At 40.8% G+C, this 21,706-nt stretch overlaps 1 protein-coding gene across 3 annotated transcripts; it reads left to right on the top strand.

Moving 5' to 3' along the window:
• Positions 1-4,270: 4,270 nt before the first annotated feature.
• Positions 4,271-21,682, top strand: LOC123961020 (long-chain-fatty-acid--CoA ligase ACSBG2-like; the record flags this gene model as incomplete). 3 transcript variants are annotated; one of them, XM_046036108.1, is given in 17 exon segments in its annotated part: positions 4,271-4,406; positions 4,749-4,839; positions 5,122-5,167; positions 5,677-5,751; positions 5,927-6,132; positions 7,713-7,996; positions 11,224-11,312; positions 11,757-11,877; positions 11,982-12,062; positions 12,290-12,439; positions 13,955-14,122; positions 14,209-14,390; positions 15,802-16,035; positions 17,780-17,997; positions 20,788-20,927; positions 21,012-21,255; positions 21,562-21,682. In XM_046036108.1, coding segments are annotated over 14 exon segments (2,271 nt in total). In that variant the 5' UTR covers positions 4,271-4,406; positions 4,749-4,839; positions 5,122-5,167; positions 5,677-5,686.
• Between the last annotated feature and the right edge of the window lie 24 nt (positions 21,683-21,706).

The raw sequence follows: 21,706 nt of genomic DNA, 5'->3' as shown, positions 1-21,706 counted from the left end.
CAACACAACGTAACTCCAAGTCAATCACACTCCTGTGAAATCAAACTGTCCACTTAGGAAGCAACACTGATTGACAATCAATTTCACATGCTGTTGTGCAAATGGAATAGACAACAGGTGGAAATTATAGGCAATTAGCAAGACATCCCCAATAAAGGAGTGGTTCTGCAGGTGGTGACCACAGACCACTTCTCAGTTCCTATGCTTCCTGGCTGATGTTTTGGTCACTTTTGAATGCTGGCGGTGCTTTCACTCTAGTGGTAGCATGAGACGGAGTCTACAACCCACACAAGTGGCTCAAGTAGTGCAGCTCATCCAGGATGGCACATCAGTGCGAGCTGTGGCAAGAAGGTTTGCTGTGTCTGTCAGCGTTGTGTCCAGAGCATGGAGGCGCTACCAGGAGACAGGCCAGTACATCAGGAGACGTGGAGGAGGCCGTAGGAGGGCAACAACCCAGCAGCAGGACCGCTACCTCCGCCTTTGTGCAAGGAGGAGCACGAGGAGCACTGCCAGAGCCCTGCAAAATGACCTCCAGCAGGCCACAAATGTGCATGTGTCTGCTCAAACGGTCAGAAACAGACTCCATGAGGGTGGTATGAGGGTCCACAGGTGGGGGTTGTGCTTACAGCCCAACACCGTGCAGGACGTTTGGCATTTGCCAGAGAACACCAAGATTGGCAAATTTGCCACCGGTGCCCTGTGCTCTTCACCGATGAAAGCAGGTTCACACTAAGCACATGTGACAGATGTGACAGAGTCTGGAGACGTCGTGGAGAAAGTTCTGCTAACTGCAACATCCTCCAGCATGACCGGTTTGGCGGTGGGTCAGTAATGGTGTGGGGTGGTTTTTCTCTAGGGGGCCGCACAGCCCTCCATGTGCTCGCCAGAGGTAGCCTGACTGCCATTAGGTACCGAGATGAGATCCTCAGACCCCTTGTGAGACCATATGCTGGTGCGGTTGGCCCTGGGTTCCTCCTAATGCAGGACAATGCTAGACCTCATGTGGCTGGAGTGTGTCAGCAGTTCCTGCAAGAGGAAGGCATTGATGCTGTGAACTGGCCCGCCCGTTCCCCAGACCTGAATCCAATTGAGCACATCTGGCACATCATGTCTCGCTCCATCCAACGCCACGTTGTACCATTGACGGATGCTTTGGTCCAGGTCTGGGAGGAGATCCCTCAGGAGACCATCCGCCACCTCATCAGGAGCATGCCCAGGCGTTGTAGGGAGGTCATACAGGCACGTGGAGGCCACACACACTACTGAGCCTCATTTTGACTTGTTTTAAGGACATTACATCAAAGTTGGATCGGTGTAGTGTGGTTTTCCACTTTGATTTTGAGTGTGACTCCAAATCCAGACCTCCATGGGTTGATAATTTTGATTTCCATTGATAATTTGTGTGATTTTGTTGTCAGCACATTCAACAATGTAAAGAAAGGAGTATTTAATGAGATTTCATTCATTCAGATATAGGATGTGTTATTTTAGTGTTCCCTTTATTTTTTTTGAGCAGTTTATTTTGTGTGTATGCTTTGATGAGACTGCATGTGTGCACTTTACATTTATAAATGTTTGTTGCAGTGAGAGTTAGAATCTACAGTTCTCCCTTTTGCAGCTGACTTACTCATGTCTCTCTACCCTATTGTAATCGTTAGGATTTTTATTAGGGGTCCAAGGCCTCTGATAGTGGCCTTCAGCTCTTCTGCATTGTTGGGTCTGGCGTATCGCATCTTCCTCTTCACAATACCCCATAGATTTTCTATAGGGTTATGGTCAGGCGAGTTTGCTGGCTAATTAAGAACAGGGATACCATGGTCCTTAAACCAGGTACTGGTAGCTTTGGCACTGTGTGCAGGTGCCATGTACTGATGGAAAATGAAATCTGCATCTCCATAAAGTTGGTCAGCAGCAGGAAGCATGAAGTGCTCTAAAACTTCCTGGTAGACGACGCGTTGACCTTGGACCTCAGAAAACACAGTGGACCAACACCAGCAGATGACATGGCACCCCAAACCATCACTGACTGTGGAAACTTTACACTGGACTTCAAGCAACGTGGATTCTGTGCCTCTCCTTTCTTCCTCCAGACTCTGGGACCTTGATTTCCAAAGGAAATGCAAAATTTACTTTCATCAGAGAACATAACTTTGGACCACTCAGCTGCAGTCCAGTCCTTTTTGTCTTTAGCCCAGGCGAGACGCTTCTGACGCTGTGTCTTGTTCAAGAGTGGCTTGACACAAGGAATGCGACAGCTGAAACCCATGTCTTGCATACGTCTGTGCGTGGTGGTTCTTGAAGCACTGACTCCAGCTGCAGTCCACTCTTTGTGAATCTCCCCTTTTGTGTCTTGCCCTCCTTGTGCAAGGAGTCAATGGTCGTCTTTTGGACAGCTGTCAAGTCAGCAGTCTTCCCCATGATTGTGTAGCCTACAGAACTAGACTGATAGACCATTTAAAGGCCTTTGCAGGTGTTGAGTTAATTAGCTGATTAGAGTGTGGCACCAGGTGTCTTTAATATTGACCCTTTTCACAATATTCTAATTTAGTTGTCAGTTATAATCATCAAAATTAAAAGGAATGAACACTTGAAATATATCAGTCTGTGTGGAATGAATGTATACATTATACAAGTTTCACTTTTTGAATGGAATAAATAAATCAACTTTTGGATGATATTCTAATTATATGACCAGCACCTGTAGATGTTTATCAAATAACTCGCTGTTGGTAAATAGACTGCACTTGAGTGAACAACCACTCTGTCAAAGTGCTTTACACTACATGTCACATTTGCCTCATTTACACACTGATGGCAGACGCTTCAGGAGCACTTTGGGGTTCAGTCTCTCGCCCAGGGACACTTCCATATGTGGGCTGGGGGAAGCAGGGGATCGAACAGCCGACCTTCTGATAAGAGGTTGACACGCTCTACTTCTAAGACACAGACGCCTCTCTTGTGTTATTAAATATTTGTGCTGTTTTAAGATAAATAATTTTGTCCTGCTCTGATGAATATCTGAGTAATTGTTAAGTTATCAAGTAAAAAAAACATTTCTTTGTCTCACCATTATATGAAATAATTACTTTATAAAAACTGCCGTCTAAAAATGTTTTGGTGGATAAAAGGAACAAAATAGCCGTGGTTCCCACTGAAGGTCAAGTCAGGCATTCATACACTGAATCCCTGTTTTAAGGCACACAATATAATATTTAGTATCCACAGCACATTTGAAATGTCCTTGCGTGTGGTCTAGTTTCCTGTTACTTCTTTTCAGCATTGCTGGCATTGATATATCCCCTCACTAATCCTTCACAACCGCCACAGATTGCATGCGCCCAGATAATAACAGTGAGGGGTCAGGTGTCGGGGACAGATCTGGTCTGACCGAGTGGTATGATTCAGTGACTGCCGTGCCAGTGAGCTAGGCAACTTTGGGTCATTTGGTTGAACCTTCCCCCATATTCACTTCAAAAGCAATGTTTGCCTCCTTGAAAGCGGCTGTGAGATATACATAGTTGAGCTGAGAAAAGGAAGCAGCAAGGTCTGTTTTAATGACACATAAAAGGGAAATGGACATTTTAAATTGCTTCCATGTTTGTGCACAGCCGGGAAAATGACCCATACTGATTTCCCTTATGCACTCGATACAAATCACAAATAGTAAGACGTAAGTAGAGAAGTGTAAGAATTAAAGGAGATTTATAAGAAATTGAGTCTCTGCAAAATGTGTCTCCAACAATACCAATAATATTTTGTGCATTTCATCATTTAAAATGTTGACATCTCTTTCTTGATGTGTCATTCTGGTAGAAAAAGTCAAGAGTTGCACAAGTTTTGCTCAACTGTTGAATACTATTTTTATGGTTCAAAGTGTTATCTGTCCTCAGAACCTGAGAGAACTATCTAGTTTTATCATTGTTTCTCTGAGAGGCCTCGTAAGGATAGTAAAAGTCTATAAAACCACACAAGCTTCGTCGCATTGCTTTATAGGAACCCTCTGTCTTTCTGCTGTTAAATGTTTTGGACTGTCACCACTGACAACAGTTGTCAGCTACTTACTGTAAACAAATCAGCTCTCTACCAGACTGTTTTTGTGTCAGGTTACAGGTCGTCTTCACCTTGACGAGCAATATAACCTTTGGTCAAGTTTGTCATGGGACCTTTAACTGGTCAACGTGATCTCAGCAGCAGGTGTTCAGAGGATTGCGCAAGTCTTTATTGCTCTGGACAAGGCGTGAGTGCAGGAGAACTTGGTATGCTCTCATACAAGTCCCTGACAGGCTGAGATTTTCTTCAGGTGGGAACGGTCAAACACCTTTGCGGGGCAAAGGTTGATCCAGGTCTGCCCTGCACCTGACAGCAACTGTCAAGTTGATGCCAATCAACTATGTCCCCCGGAGAAGGTAGCTATCATTTACTCATGTTTCCATTTTATGCTTTTTGATGTGAGTGTGTGATAGAACTTGTGCAGGGAGGCTTTTGTTGTCATAAATTTCTGTTGGGACTGCATGTGTTTAATGAGAATTTCCACGCAAAGTTGCACGTAGAAAGTCTTAGAAAGTTTATTGACATGTTACAGCTCTTTCTTGCTTAAGCTGATAGGGTTTTTTTTAACTGCAGAACACAATACATTAATTTCACAGTTTAATTTAGGAATGAGAAACTGACACCATGCTGGAGACGCACGACTAAGAGATGGATATAGCCCCTATTTGACTTCTCCTGGGTCTCATCTTTACTTTCAGGTCTTGAGACTGTAGGACCTCTTCAACTCAGTTTGCACTAGAAGATTCAACTCAACACAGTTTTCCCCCCAAGTTAACGTGTCCTTTCTGGGTAATCTTTAATTCTAAATCATGAACTGAAATCTACTTTTTGTGGATTGCAGGGCACTTTGAGTGTTACTTGTGTAATCCAGAGCAAAGGTTTTGCCACTTCATATTGCCACATTGTAGTTTTGTAAGTCGAATGAACTTTGGCCCAGAGAAATCTTGCCCAAAGTTATCTTAAAAACTCAGTCTGCTGGGTTGGCAGATCTTAATCTAATACAGTTTTTACTTACAAATGTCTCATGACATTATGTCAATCAGTGTGTTAACTTTCATTTTATCCCTACAGTTATGTTGAACTGATTGATTATATTTGGCAGTGCAGTTATTTGGAGGTACGTGTGACCATAAGACAAAAAGTATTTGAATATTTCCACTGTTGCAAACTATACACACTAGGTGGCATTGTTTCTCTGTCTGTGGCGCATACACAAGCGCTCTGGGTAGAGGAAGACCTGCTGCTCCTGTTTGTTTGACAATATTTACATTTTATTTAATACCTGAAACATTGATTAAACACTTTAAATTCAACTTTAATCAAATAGCGATGCCTGGGGTGCAGTGTATTCTTCTTCTAGGTGTGATTATTTGGGGCAAATAGTACAAATACATGCCGATGTCCAAAGGCTTTCTGGCACAATTTGAAAAGTTTCATCATTTAGTCTGCCGGTGTACTGTGATTACTAGTGATGGCGGTCATTGGCTCTGACCTGTTGCAATGACTTTGGTGAATATCAGTCGGGTATAAAAAGCTGTTTCATAATAGATTCTCTTATTTGTGTGGAGGGTCTTCAGTGAAGGACATCTTAAGTCTATTTTAAGATAGTTTTCTCTGTTATTCCAGCAAATACAACATGAGTGTACAAGAATATTCGATTAAGAGCAATGGTGTTGCAGTGATGGATGGTAATACTGAGAGGTATGTAAAATGGTCCATGACCCTAAGTGGAAAACATATAACCATTTTCAAGGTGATTATGATTTTTGAACCATTATGAGTTTTGATCCGCTTTCTTTTAAACTATGGATCTAAAAATAACATTTATTAATTTCCGGGTATTAGCTCATTCGTTCCCTCTTGATGGCTTTCACAGCAAACCTACTCAAGAAACTCTGTCTGACTCCACAAACTTAAGGACCCACTCCACTCTCATCCCCAACGGAGACGCCACCAGAGCTGAGCTCAGTGCAGCCTCTGCTTCAGAGACCCAGGAGACTCCTCCTACCAGCGAAACTGAGGCACTGACTAAATCAGCCAGATCTCCTGAGCTGGAGGGAGCTACTAAAGCACTTCCTTCAGGTGATAGTCTGAGTGTGGTTTGAGAGAGAGGAACTAATCTAATGCCTCAAAAGTTTTTTTACTTGTTGGTTTGTGGATTGTAGAGCACAGTGGTTCCTAACTGCTAGCTAGGTCAGACTAATCTGAGGGTTTCTGACATTTGAGAGACAAGAAATAAGAAGAAGCTACTTCCCAAATTCTGTTCATTTGTTTCTGACAAGTTTTTTATTGTGAAATTGTAAAAACTATTCAAATGATACGATCTAAAACAGCAACATCACATGCAGAAACATATGCCTATTGCAAATAGACATTATGTTGCTTTAAGAGTCAAAAAGGCCAAACAAGTCGTTCAAGTTTAGTGTATTAAATCAGCAGGTTGCTACATACAACGAGGTGTTTGCCATGTTTTTCCACACGTTGAAGTTTCCTTTGAAGCGCAGAAGAGAAAATAGCGGGGGTCTTTCTCATTGACAACAAGTTTAACAGTTCAAAAGGCTTGTCACCATGCCGTGCCTTTTAAAACAGTCAGTAAAATTTAAAAAGATGTGTCCTACAACTAGTAGGAAACCAGTGTGGGAAAGCTAAAAGTGGTGTGATTTTATCTGTTTGGTATGTACACAACGCCTGCAGCTGCAGCATGTGGTATAGCCACAAATGCCATTGTCTGAGATTCACTGCTGAAGTTTAAAGGGGAATATTACCATGTGTCATGCAGGCAACATGCACTTATGAATGAAACTGCAAAAAATGAAACAGGGCAAATAGAGTTATATTAGTTTATACAGGGGAGGAATAAGGATAACATGTTAGAAAGGCGACTGTGCCGTTTAGGAAGCAAGATCTGAACCAGTCTAATGGTGTTTCTGAAAAGCCTTGTGGGCATTTTTAGATGCAGTAAAGAAGCTGTTGACTAAAAATCACATGCTTTAACTGTGTCAAGTGATACAGCAAGATCTAAACAAAACAAAACGTTGTGCATCAATTGACATGTGTGACCTTTATGAAAACAGTGGCAGCTCTGTGAATTTGTTTAAATCCAGACTGAAGTTTGGAAATACGACTTTACCTTTAAGTTAAGTACTTTCAGCCACAAGCCTCACCGTGAAGAGGAAAGAGGGCACCTGAGATAAAAGAGCTGTAGCAATAGATAAAATACCTAAGGGCTGAAGTGTGAGGTGTGGTTTTAAAAGTGTTGAAGGAAGCTGACAAAGATAAGAGAAAAAGCAAAAGGAAGGAACAAAATAATCTGTATCATCCTAGAGTTTTTGTACAATAAAAAGAAAGAACAAATACAGCATTATTGTGTCTGTGATCTTTGAATGCTCTTGATCAAGGGACCCAAGTCTCCTTGTCTTTTAAAAATCAGGTTAGAAACCAACCAAACCTGATTGGTAGGTAGGCATTCCATAGCTTCCTGTTTTGTCTCAGGTTAACACCGAAGCCTTCCCCTTTTCACTGCGTAACTGAGACAGCGGGTGCAAACCCTCTTATACTCTTTTTCTAAAGGGCAAGCTTGTTGTGTTTTAGTGTGGTGTGTGTGTCTTCTGAGTTTGACATATCATTAATGGCGGGTAAATGCGGCTGTTGTCCCAATACAGAAGAGCCCAAGGCAGTTGCCCTGTCCACGGCGAATGTGGTGACAACTCTCGCCCCAGCTGACCAGCTATGGAGCACCATCAGAGACAAGGGAGTCATGCTGAGGATGGAGGGCTCAGGCCCGGCATCAGAAACTCCCATCACCATCCATCAGGCGTTCCTGGGGACGCTGGAAAAATATGGAGATCATCCAGCCTTGGCTTCCAAAAAAGACGGCATGTGGGTGACCCTGACATGGAGGCAATACTACGAGCAGTGCCGGGCAGCTGCTAAGAGTTTCCTCAAGGTTTGTTTATTTGTAAATATTTGGGTAGTGAGCCGGTATGTTGGCTCTCTATTCCAGCACATTGGATTTTGACTGAAACCTTAACTGGGAGATTAGCGCTGGCTTTTAAATTTTTAATTTAAAATTAATTTCAAAGTATGTTAACATCCTTTTTGAGTCAACAATGTAGGAATTATAGCCTTTTGTAATACATACTGTAGACAAAGCAAATTAATTTATAATATATAAGAAGCTTCATACACAGGCAGCTTCAGTCAATTTACACACACTTAAAGGAACTATGTGGACAAGCTGCCATAAGGTCATCATGTTAAATACTATCAGCATACATTTGGTATGTCCCAGACTTTTACTGCAGCCATCCTCACTTCTGTCTTGCTCCCAGGGGCATTTTGCTTTTAGTCTGGTGTTTAGCAAACACATACTGTAACTGCCAGTCAAGAACATTTATCTCTTGGTCCATAGGAATGTGTCAGCTGCCGTATTTGAATGTTTAGGGTCATTATTCTCCTGTGTTGTCACACAACACAAGAACAAAAACACGTTCAAGTTTTACATCCAATATTGATATGAAGAACTTCAAACACCCTTAAAGCTGAAAGTCAGTACTTTAGTAGTTGTATTTGGTAGTCCTTAAAGTTATAGTCACTGTTTCATTTAAATCCAGTGTGCTGAAGTATCTTTCTGCCTGCACTGTATTCTATACTTATAAGCTAAACTAGAAGAGCAGAGGGTTTTGAATCAATAGAGGGATTCCTGTGACATGAACATGAACTATATATCATGAATTACAGGCTACACAAAACCTTCAATTCTTGGCAAACAGCACCTCAGAATATCTTCCCTCTCTCACTGTATCACAGTGTGAGAAGGGCTGTTGAAAACTAACACTTGGGCGTGTCAAATTCACAGCTTGTCTTATATGACGTCTCCAATTTCCTTGACATTTTTGTGTCCCATGAGGTGGCATTTGAAACGATGTAGGTCAAAAGTTATGCAATTAATAATATATAAACAAAGTGCTTAAAATAGTAAAGAAACAACAATAAATCAAAAGCAACTTTGTAAACTAGTAATAAAAAATAATCCAACAGTAAAACATAATAATTATAATAATAATAATAATAACTTTGATTTATATAGCGCCTTTCACAAACCCAAGGACGCTTAACAAACAAACAAAAAAAAAAAAAGGGGGGGGGGTAGATTAAAGCCCGTAGGCCTCAGTGATGAGGTGTGTTTTCAGCTGGGTTTAAAAGGTTATTATAGAGGAGGCAGAGCGGACCGACACAGAAAGCTCTGTCACCAAATGTCCGGAGCCTGAAATTAGGGACAGCAAGCAAGTCCTTGTCAGAGGACCGTAGGGACTGTGACTGAGTGTAGGGATGGAGTAGATCTGTGAGGTACTGAGATGCAAGTCCATGGAGAGATTTGTATGTCAGTAGGAGGATTTTATATTTGATCCAGGACTTAACTGGGAGCCAGTAAAGCTTCTTCGGGATGGGAGTGATGTGAAGTCCAAGTTTTGTGTGGGTGAGCATCCTAGCTGCAGAGTTCTGGACATACTGGAGTCTGTCAGTAAGGGCCTTGCTGGGCAGACTGAACAGGATACCGTTACAATAGTCAAGTCAGGAGGTGATGAAGGAGTGCATGAGGGTCTAAGCTACAGAGTAGGAGAGGCACTGTCGGAGTTCTTAAGATGGTAAAAGGCAGTTTTAGTAGTGTTTTTGATGTGCTGTTGGAAGGAGAGAGTGGAGTCCATGATGACGCCCAGGTTGCGTACTTGAGGGGATGCAGAGATTAAGCAGCCATCCACACCCAGTGTGATGTCACCAACCTGTGAGTTCAAGTGAGTTCATGAGTTCTGTTTTGTCTTTATTGAGTTTGAGGTTACTGTCCATCCAGTTCTTTATGTCCTTCAGGCAGTTGATAAGCGGCACTGGTGGAAGGGGAGTAGATGACTTAGTGCTGATGTAGAGCTGGGTGTCATCAGCGTAGCAGTGGAAGAGGAGTCCATGTTTTCAGATGATCATCCCAAGAAGTAGCATGTAGATATTGAATAGTAGCAGGCCAAGCACCGATCCTTGAGGCACGCCGTGTGAGTCTGGCGCCAATTCATAAGCAACAACATCATAAAAAGAGTAAAATAATCATTCAATAAAACATAAATAATTATCGACCTTGAAACCAACATGTTTGCACCCTTGAGTGTGTGTCAGCTTGAATAAGACCGCAGAACATTTAAAGGACTTCAAAGGCACAATCACCTTTTGATTTTAACTGAGCCCAAGGAACAAATAGAAAGCCTTTGTTTGAAGACCTAGGTGATGTAGTGGTGATATATAAGAAATGCAAAGGAAGAAAGACAAAGACAAAAATAATAAAACGCACATATAAATAAATACATTTAAAAAAGAAGTAATTAATAAAAAAAAGTTGAAGATTATAATGGACAATAAATAAATAAGGTAATTATTATAAAGGTGAATAAATAAAGAAGCTAATTAAAAGATATATATACATTTATGTCTCATTGTATAATATAATTACCGCGTACATTTAATTATTTACTTTATTTTTTGTACATTTAATCGGATGCTTATTTATTTATTGAGCAGTTATTTAATTCTGTATTTATTTCTTAATCTGTCAGGATCAGTCCTCCATAGATAAGCAGGTCAGAGATGTACAATAGGGCCTATTTCTGAAAACGAGAACTTTCAAATGAATCCTGAACCCGACGGGGAGCCACTATAATGATGACAGAATGGATTTGATGCGAGCCGTGGTCTGCGAGTTCGGGACCATTTGTAGATGGTCCAGGGACGACTTGCTGAGGCAGGTGAAAAGGGAATTGCAGTATAGTCTTATGATCGTCTCTAGTTCTAGTTTGGACACAAAAAGGTTTCAGTCTAGCAGTGTTTCTTTAATGGAAGAAACGTGTATGGGTCAATGATTTGATATAATTTAACACCACAATTTGTGAGGTTTCACTGTACAGCTAAAGAAAGGGACCCAATATGCTGAGTGACCGTGGTGTCATAGCTATGTTACCAGAGGCAACAACAAGGACTTCAGTCTTATCTGTCAAGCTGTAAAACATTTTAAGCATCCAGTGATGGCCAATGGTACAGATACAGATACATGTTATTGGGTGTGAATGTCGAGTCAGCATTCACAGCTTATGTTTTTGTATACCATTATTATTTTTAATTGTCCTGTTTTAGTTGGGGCTGGAGCGTTACCATGGCGTGGGGATTCTGGGATTCAACTCCCCCGAGTGGTTCATCTCGGACGTCGGCTGCATCTTTGCTGGGTAAGATCACAGTTAAGCAACTGAGACAGATACACTGCCATGTAGACTTTACAGTCCACTTTTGTACTTTGAGGTGCCTCAGCATTGTTTCACCTGACACTGTACATTTATCTCTGTCTGTGCTTATCTCAAAGTCCACCTCTGCCCACACCTGTTGAGGTTGTGCTTTCACTTCTGGTTAGTGATACGGCCTAAACAAATAATTAACAAATAATTAATAAATAAAATAAACACTGGCCTTATTGTCCTGTCCAGGGTGTACCACGCCTTTCGCCCAATGTAAGCTGGGATTGGCTCCAGCCCCCCGCGACCCTGTACGCAGGATAAGCGGTTGATGATGGATGGATGGATGACTAGCCTTATTGTCATTACAAACTGTAGGCAAATAAACAAAAATCACAGTGAATCAGCTTTTTATTCTCTGTTTTTTGTTTTGTGCCGTAGGGGTCTGGCAACCGGAATTTACACCACCAACTCGCCCGAAGCTTGTCAATATGTGGCTGCCAACTGTGAAGCCAACATCCTGGTTGTGGAGAACCAGAAACAGCTCGACAAAATTCTGCAGGTCAGGAGCTTTGTTACACCACCGGGCCTTAGTGCGCCTGTGAGAACTATTTCTCAGAGATAGAAAAAAAATCTGTCCTCACATGACTTTGTTTTTCCCAACAGGTTAAAGATCATCTTCCTCATCTGAAAGCCATTGTTCAATATAAAGGCGAGCTGCAACAGAAAACACCATTCCTGTATACAGTACGTTCACTCAGCATAACATACTGATTAGGCAGATAAATATGTACTGTATATACTGTATCAGATAGCTACAGTTGCACCATTGAGCTTCATAATGCAAAATGATTATCTTTCTTTCTTGTGGTATAAGAAATGCAGTTAGATCAATGTGACTTAACTGCCCTACACAGCTGCAGTTCAGTACAGTCCGGTCTGGATTTAGACACATAATCTTTGTATATCTGTAGTGGGAAGAGTTCATGAAGCTGGGAGAGGATGTGCCAGAGGAGCAGCTGAATGCTGTGATTGACAGTCTTCGGGCCAACGAGTGCTGTACTCTCATCTATACCTCTGGAACCACTGGCAAACCGAAAGGAGTCATGTTGAGCCATGACAATGTGAGTTATCTAAACAAAATACTTTCCTTGTCTTGACATTTTTACACAACTGAACTGCTTTTAAATGTTACTCCTTCTTATGGCTGCAACTGAAAATTGGTTTCACTATCAATTAATCTACAGAATATGTTTTTCCATTAATAGTTTAGTTGATTAAAAAGTCCCCCCAAAAAATGGTAGGAAAACTGCCTGTCAAATCTTCCCAGACATCTTCAAATGTCATCTTGTCAGGTGAAATCCTCGCAGTTGAGAAGTTCGAACCAGATAATGTTTCTTTTCTTTTTTCTACTAGTGTTTCATTAAAATTAATTATATATTAAAGTAAAATAAAGTGATACATAAATAGTGATTATGGTCACATAAGGTAGAAAACAGCAAATCAACTTGTGCTGCAAGAGGAGTTGACATGTGACATGTATTAAATACACAACACCAAAGAATACATAACGTGTGTTGGGATGACACAGTTGAAATTAAAATGAATAGTACATTTTCCAAAACAATAATAGGGAGTTCGTATGTCAGTAGTTTGGGCAGTAGTTTCTTTGTTGGGGACACTGCTTTGTGTTTAATGAAAGACTCTTCAACATTAACTCAATATTAATTAAGTCAATATTTTTTCAATAAAGTAAATTAAAAGAAGAAGAGGACCTGTCATAGAGAATTCAGGATCTCCAGAAACTGCTACAACATATATTTTATGCTATCATGTTAAATACTATCAGGCAAGTAGCAGCCAGACAAAATATTTTTATCACAAAACTGACTGATGACTGAGCTCTCTGATCTGTGTCCTGCTACCACCGAGCAAGTGCCTTCTAATGAGAGTGGTGGCTCTTAACAGCCCTTTCTCAAGGTTCCTATTTTGGGTAATTCTCTGTTTTCAGCCTCCCTTATCAACTCTACTATGGATTAGACAAGGTTTGACCTGTGTCTTTGAAAAGGGTAGTTTGTCAGAAATATTTTTCATGATCTTTTAAGGCCCCACAAAACTTTTGGATAGGAGAAATCTTGGAAATCAACCCATTGCAAAAGGCTTTAATATATATTTTATACCACCAGAGTTCATTTAGCTGTACCTCCTTCATTAGACCACATGAGGCTGCAATGGGAAAAGGAACCGGGCTCACTAATATCAGAAATGTCTTTGCAGTTATTCCTCATTGATATCTATCATACTCCTGCAGTTTAGAGTACAGCATAGGATACCCATAAACTGCTCATAACCAGCTCATAAATGCTTATTGATGGATTTAAAGACATACCTCAAACTTGAAAAGCCAAAAACCATACTGCTATTGGCTCAACCAAACTTTTATGAGATCTGCAAACCTTTTAAAATGTACTTTTTCTTTTTATATAATGCATGTGTGGAACAGATGCAGGCTGTGTTGGTGTGTGCAGTGGGTGAGAATGTGTGAGCAGTTTGTTTGCTAATTTGTATTGTGAAAATTCAAGAACCGTGTTTGAATAAAAAACTCTCTGATGACTCCTTTCCCACTCTTTATTGTGCAGCTGACATGGACAAGCCGCACGGCAGTTAACATGGTAGATATTTGCCCCGGGGAGGAGGTGGTGGTCAGTTACCTGCCCCTCAGCCACGTGGCAGCCCAGCTCTTTGACATATGGATGTGTCTTAGTTATGCCGTGACCACCTACTTTGCAGAGCCAGATGCACTGAAGGTAAGAGTGCCTTATGTTGTATAACACATTAAATTAATAATGAAGGTTTCCTATTCTGACTATTATCCCCATTCTTTTTTTTGCAGGGCTCATTAGGAAACACACTGAAAGAGGCTCGTCCAACTTGTTTCCTTGGGGTTCCTCGTGTGTGGGAGAAGATGCAGGAGAAGATGAAAGCTGTCGGAGCGAAGGCATCCCCACTGAGGAGGAGAGTGGCGGCCTGGGCCAAGTCCATAGGCCTGCAGTACAACTACAGTGTCATGAACAGGTGAGACAAAAACCTTTGATAGAATTCAGCACGATCACATGTCAGGTGTTTGTTGGTAACGATGCCACCTTTTATCCAGTGGTGATGTGGTACTGCACAGTTTCTCTGTGTGATTATTACAGTCTGTTAGTCTCATAATTGCAAGATCTGGATCTCGTGATCTCGAGAAGAGTATCTTGTGATTATGAGAAAAAGGACAAAGTAGATAAATCATCACTATTCGAGAAGACAAAGGTATGATGGCACAACCTGATTGAATTCCCTTTTATTTCCTCCCTGGTTTATGACAGTTTGAGATAATTACTGAGTAATCACATCACAAATTGTGACTCTTTATATTAAGATATTAGATATGCTGATTTGTAACGGCAACAGAGCTATCACTTTTGATCAGGTCACAGAATACGCTGTAACACCTGTTATCTTGATTCCATTTTTTCTTTGTCGAATGCTATGTGCACCATAGTGTTGGATAATTTAAAATTTTGACCCAATGATGGCGCTTGTTTTAAAGTAAGGGGATAACCAATGTGGTTACAATTCATCCTTCATGGCAATCCATCCAGCAGTTTTTGACTGATTGAATTCAATTCAATTTTATTTATATAGCGCCAATTCACAACAACAGTTATCTCACAGTGCTTTTCATAAAAGAGCAGGTCTAGACTGTACTCTGATGTTGTTTACAGAAGCCCAACAATTCCCACCAAGAGCAAGCACTAAGCGACAGAGTCAAGGAAAAACTGCCTTTTAAGAGGCAGAAACCTCGAGCAGAACCATGGCTCAGGGTGGGCGGCCATCTGCCTCGACCGGTTGGGGGAGAAGGAGAGCAAGAGAGAGAGAGCGATAGCCATAAAGAGGGAGAGAGGGAAAATATACACACAGAAGTACAGACAATAAAGGTGATGTTGCTACAGACTGAAAGAATAATGGTACAGATATTTATAGTAATGTTAATGATAATAATATAAATAATAATAACAATAGGACTAGCAGCAATAATTGTAGCAGAGGGTGTCAAGCAGGAACATGGGGGCAGCAGGTGACTGGCAAAAACAGATCCAACTCAACATCGCCAGAGCCTGCAGGAAGTGATAGGAGGAGAGAGGAGAGGGACGAGAAAGCACAAGACTACGGGAAAGGGAAGAAGTCAAGTTAGTAACATGTATTATTGGGATGAGGTTGCATAAAGAAGGAGAAAAAGAGGAGGAGAGAGGAGCTCAGTGCATCATGATGTCTGTCCAAAAATTTATAGCAACAGTTGGTGAGATATTTGTTTCTGGGCCAAAGTGGTGGACTAACGGACAGACTGACATTCGATTTCTGTGATGTTTTATTCTGGGCCCCAGGTCTTAATTCCTAACAAACCTGAACCTCCAAAATGTAACTTCCTTCATCTTTTGGGTTACAGGGAGAATCTGGTGCCGTGGGGCTTCATGCTGGCTAATAATCTGGTCTTTAAGAAGGTGCGTGCTGCGCTGGGCTTAGACCGCTGCAAGTACTGCTTCACAGGCGCTGCCCCCATCACCAAAGAAACTTTGGAGTTCTTCATGAGCCTGAACATCCCTGTGTTAGAGCTGTACGGCATGAGTGAAAGCTCCGGCCCACACAGCGTCTCCCATAACAACGAATACCGCATCACAAGGTCAGCAGCAAAGCATTATGGAACGTGTCAGCTGTAATTAAAATGTGTTGTTGTTATGGGTGTGAGAATTAACAAACTTGTATTTTTCTCTCCAGTGAAAAGTTTACCTAAAGGGGATGTGCACAGTTTTTTTTTCACATTTCTGTTTACAAGTGATGTCACTTAAGTCAACGTGGGTTGGGGCTGAAGACTACAAGTTTGAAAATGAAACATATCTGGCAGTGTGGAGAAAGAAGTGAGCTTACTGTTTGTGGCTAGCAGCTCGAGGCTACATTAACAGCTACTAGCATAACACACCCAAATGTCTGACCGAACTGTTGGCTGCCGTGTTGCATTGTGGGTAATGTAGGTGCAATATTTTGACACATTAGAAGAATGCAACAATGTTGATCCTTTTTTTAACCGTCCATAGTGAGTGAGACCATGTTAAATATCGATTCAACGTTGTCCGAGTCACTTCAGTGCACTCTTTTAAAAGTTACACTTTGCACTATTGTTATAGATTTCATCCTAAACGAAAAAGTAGGATCCCAGCCCGGGGAACTTTTCTGTGTGAAGGTAAAAAACAGTATCTGGGAACGTGGCCAAACAGCTATCAAAGCAGCTAGGGGTCAACTCTAATCGCCAGACTGACACGTTATCACCTTATAAAGTTGGTATGGCAGACTTGCAAACACTTTATACATGTAGTAGATGCAGAGCCACGTTAGCCTTCTTTTAATGTTGTGTTTCAGGCCACCTGATGAATGTGAGTCCAATACTCATTTTCCTTGTAGCTCTGGTTTGGTCTCCGCCATTTTCTAAGGGAAACATGTGTATCTTTGCTGCTAAATGCTCCACTATGTTCACCAGGTAGTTGCTAACTTTGTCTTAATGGACTCTCCAGAGGAGATCCCAAGGTTTCCAAAGATACCAAAATGTCAGGGTGATATTTGGGGAAATGTGCACGCGCATGACATCTAGAATACATACATTTAATGGAGTCTCAGATTTGAATATTTTACTCAGTGTTAACATCATATAGCTTCAGAGAAGAGTTGGAAGAAACTTATACAGAACACACGGTACAATATATTGTACAATATACAATACAATACAATATAACTATACACTATGGAATAATATGATTTTTCTAAACTAAAAGCTAAGGAGGTAAAGAGAAAACTGAATGTTAAATCATTGAAATGTATATACAATTTTATATTTTGCAGAATGCAACCCTGGAGACATGTATGTAACATTTGCCTGCCTTGAAACTTTTGACAACTTGATGACAAAATTTGTCTAACAAGATGAGCAAAAAGTAAAATAAGATAATAGATATTTCTGTTGTTGGGGTTTTTTTGTTGTTGTTTTTTTTACTTTTCTCTAGTTTCTGCTCCTCATCAGGTTTCTAAATGTTCTAATCCTGTTTTGTAAACACTTTGGGCTGCCTCTTTGCAAGAATTTGATATACAAATTAAGTTTTTATTATTATAACTCGTATAGCAGACTTTTAGTTGTTTACAAAAAGTCACAAGCCAAAAAAAGATGGGGATCATTGCTTTAAATTATCACAAATCAGACAGGTTTGTTTATTTTTACCTGAAAATGTTTTTCATAGTTTACTGACATTATGTTATCTCAGTTCTTTGTGCTAAACTTCAAAGTTGGGGTGCAGTGGGTTGCAGTGCAACTTTTGGTCAGCATCAGGTCACATCAGGTCTAAATGGGCGTGCTGTTGACTTATGATTTGTCTGTCCAGCTGTGGAAAGGTGATGCCAGGCTGCATGACCAAGCTGGAGAACCCAGATAAGGATGGGAGTGGAGAGATATGTTTCTGGGGTCGGCACGTCTTCATGGGCTACCTGAACTCACCTGAAAAAACTGCAGAGGCTCTTGACGAGGACGGCTGGCTGCACTCTGGAGATCTGGGAAGACATGACCAGCATGGCTTTCTATACATCACGGGAAGGATCAAGGGTGAGCTGTAGTCAGAAAAGCCTCTTTGCATTTTCTGACAAATGGCTGCTAGAAGCACTTTTGGTATGAAACATGGATTTGTACATGTTTACTCATCTTTGTCAGCTTTTTTGGTGTTTTGGTCGAAACTAAGATGTGAGCATTTAGGACATCAAGAGTCAGTGGTGGACAGTATCAAATTACATTTATTCAGTTTGTTAATGTATGTAGGCCCTACTTAAGTATTTTTCAGGTACTTGCACTTCCATTTTATGCAACTTGGTACTTTAACTCACATTTTAGAGCAAAATATTGCACTTTTTACTCCACCACATTTATATGATAGCTAGAGTCATTAGTTACTTTTTAGATTGAAATTTGGGATCTCCATCCAATTGTTTTTTCGGACCAACATACAGTATTTACTGAGTTTCTAAATTACCTCAAATCTAGTATGGTGTTTCTGAACTGCTATTTCTTGTTACTTATCTACCTAAATTTACAAAGAAACCGATAATTCGGCCTGAATGATTTATCGGTCTCGCTCTGTTATGAAATACAACACACTGTTGTATATACTCGTTCCGAACCTTTCTGGTTGTCAGCCCTCACAAGAGAAACAGTGTCTCCTCAGATCGAGTCATTAAAATTACAGTTTGAGGCGTTTGACCCCTTAGGTCGGAGTGCTCAGGACTACCAAACTGTATATAAAGTAGTTAAAACAATCTCGACCAGCTACAACAGTACACATTGATGCAAGTATTAACAATCTAATGTTGTAATATATAATAATATATTATAGTCTGTGCTTTTACCTAAGTAAGATTTTGACTTCAACTTGTAGAGTATTTTTACATTGTTGTATTAGTACTACTTACTTAAGTAGAAGTTACTTGATGGGAACACATAATTACAGTGCAATATGATGAGGTTGCAGCATAATTTACAATTAGACTTCAAATCCTCACATTTAAGAAGCTTGAATCAGCAAATGCATTTTTTTTTTATAAATAAATGTACTAATTTAATTACTAAATTTCCTATAAACTCTTCGACTAATCATTTCAGCACTACAAACATTAGGCTCCTATCTCACTTCTACAACGACAAAATGGCACATGCAAGTGCACTTTTCTATTTTTTATCCAAAGCTAAAACACGTTCCTTTAGAGAGACTTGCTCTTCACTTTTTTGTCTTATTAGGTTAGTTTGTAGTGAAAGGAAGTTAGTGGGGTGGTAACTTGATAATAGCAGAATATTTTGCCATTGCTAGTTTTTCTTAAAAAGACAAATCCAGGAAAACAACACAAAACACAGTGACCTTGACAAAACCTTGCATTAATTACAAGAATATAGCCGCGAGCTGCAGTGATCGGGATCCAAGCCAGTCGCCAAAAACACAACATTTGACGTTTTCAGAGGAGAAGAACAGACGCAGATGACTTAAGAGATTAAGAAGATGAAAGAATCTGGACATTTTTTATATATAATTACGGAAAGGCAAACTTAATTTTTACAGCATTGCCTTGAGATCAGAGTCTGTCATTACATGTACCTGACTACTGGGTGAAATGTTCAACCCACCTGCGACATTTTGTGTTTCCAAGATTTAAAGTTTAAGCTGCACAAACACTTTTAAGCAGAGAAAAATAAGAAGAAAGTGTCATGGGATCCAAATAAAATAGACAACTGCTATGATTGCAACACCCCCATTTGTCAGCAAGTCTGACTCGGTCAACTGGGGATTTAAACCCTGGACCTGCAGATCGCTAGAGCAGGTGACTTACTGACTGAGCTACTGGTGAGAGGATGTTTTCCCACACCTTCTCACAAGTTGAGGTGGTGATGTCACATGTGCCAGAGCCAGATAGTGTTGTCAGTTTAAACTTAAAATGCTTACAACAGTCAAGATGCAGGTGACATAATTCTGAAAAAAAATACACATCATTCTGCTGGTTTTGGGTGTGTTGTTAATTATTTTGGTGGCATTTGATCCAAAACTAAGTTAAAAAGAAAATGTTGTGCATACTGTACAAGTTACAGCAAGATACTGAATATCACTGCAGACTCACTGTTTGATCGATCTGAAAACCCTTTGAAACACTTGATATCGGCCATCTGGAGAACGACTCTGTCGAGTTTGGTAGTGTTTGAAGAAAGACTTGTGGAGATATAGATGTTAATTGAATTAGCATATTCTGAAAAATATAGAGTGACTGACTTCTGAATTGACCATAGGTTGCAGCGAAGCAAACGTTAATCACAAATCAGTGGATGTGCTGAAAAAGTTTTAGCTCTCTATGACGTACGGATGATTTTCTTAGATTTTGTGAAGTTAGGAATGAGAAATGTCTAGAATTTTACATTTCTTGTAATAAGCCACGGCCACTTTGCACAATCATTACCAAATTTTTTACCTCTACTGAGTAGGGACCTGAGATCGTACAAACCAAATTTCATACGAATACATCTAGCGAATTACGAGGTATAAACTTTTTGCAAGTGTAGAGCCACCTAGTGGAAGAATATCCCAGGACTGCTCAGCAAAGCTCGGGCCGTAGATGTCCGTAGATGATCCTGCCAAAGTTACAGGTCGACTGGACAAAACCGACTGGGACGAGTTCGCAAAAAAAAAGTCGTATAATTTGACATTTTTAGAGCAGAAGACCATTGGAGCAAAGATGCAGATGAATCCAGATATTAAAATAATGAAAGAAGATTGACTCTTCGCTGCTTGGATCCCTAATTACATCCTGAATATTGGCAAACAAGTGCCGTACTTTTACAACTAAACGGTCTTTTTTTGCCCAGAGCTGATCATCACTGCAGGTGGAGAGAACATCCCTCCTGTGCCCATTGAGGACGCATTGAAGGCTGAGGTGCCCATCATCAGCAACACCATGCTGATTGGAGACAAGCTCAAGTTCCTCTCCATGCTGCTCACTCTTAAAGTAACCGAGTCTCCGTTCCTGCAGACAGTCGCAGCTAATAATTGAATAAAACGAACACAATAATGACCCCCCCTTTTTCCACAGTGTGTCATAGACGACAATGGCGAGCCCACAGACAAGCTGAGTCCCGAGGTTTTAGACTTCTGCCAGCAGCACGGCGTCACAGCAACCAATGTGTCGGAGATCATAGCCATTAAGGAGCCAGCTATCTACAAAGCCATTCAGGAGGGCTTGGAGCGGGTCAATGCCAGAGCGACCTCCAACGCCCAGAAAATCCAGAAGTGGGTGATACTGGAGCGAGACTTCTCTATCAGTGGAGGAGAGCTGGGTGAGTTTTGTGGTGTTTTGTTTTGCTTCCTGGAACAAAAACCTACACCCAAAAAGAACGAGGAATCACTTTTTACCCTACTTGTAAGTTTACTCAGCTTTTAATCAAGGCCATGTCGCAATCAGACAAGCCTTGTCACTGTGCCGCATGCCAGACAACATTCTGGTGAAGGTTGTTCACTAGCGAATGAATCTCTCCCTCAGAAAGGGTTTCATGGCTACAGTGGATCAGATGTTATCTTTGTGCGGGTGTCGCTCAGCAGATTAACATCTGCTTAACACAGTGTTCTTTTTTTTGTCTGTGCAGGACCCACCATGAAACTGAGGCGGCCCATTGTTGTGAAGATGTACCAGGAGAAAATAAACGAAATGTATGCAGTGGAAAAGGAAAACTAGACTGAGCTGCACAGAGATGAGACAATAGGGAAGAAACTTTGAAGCATGTTTACGAA

Source organism: Micropterus dolomieu, linkage group LG21, assembly GCF_021292245.1.
Source record: "Micropterus dolomieu isolate WLL.071019.BEF.003 ecotype Adirondacks linkage group LG21, ASM2129224v1, whole genome shotgun sequence".
NCBI lineage: Eukaryota > Metazoa > Chordata > Actinopteri > Centrarchiformes > Centrarchidae > Micropterus > Micropterus dolomieu.
Note: the sequence above shows the minus strand (reverse complement) of the source record. Positions and strands in the feature narration are given on the sequence as shown.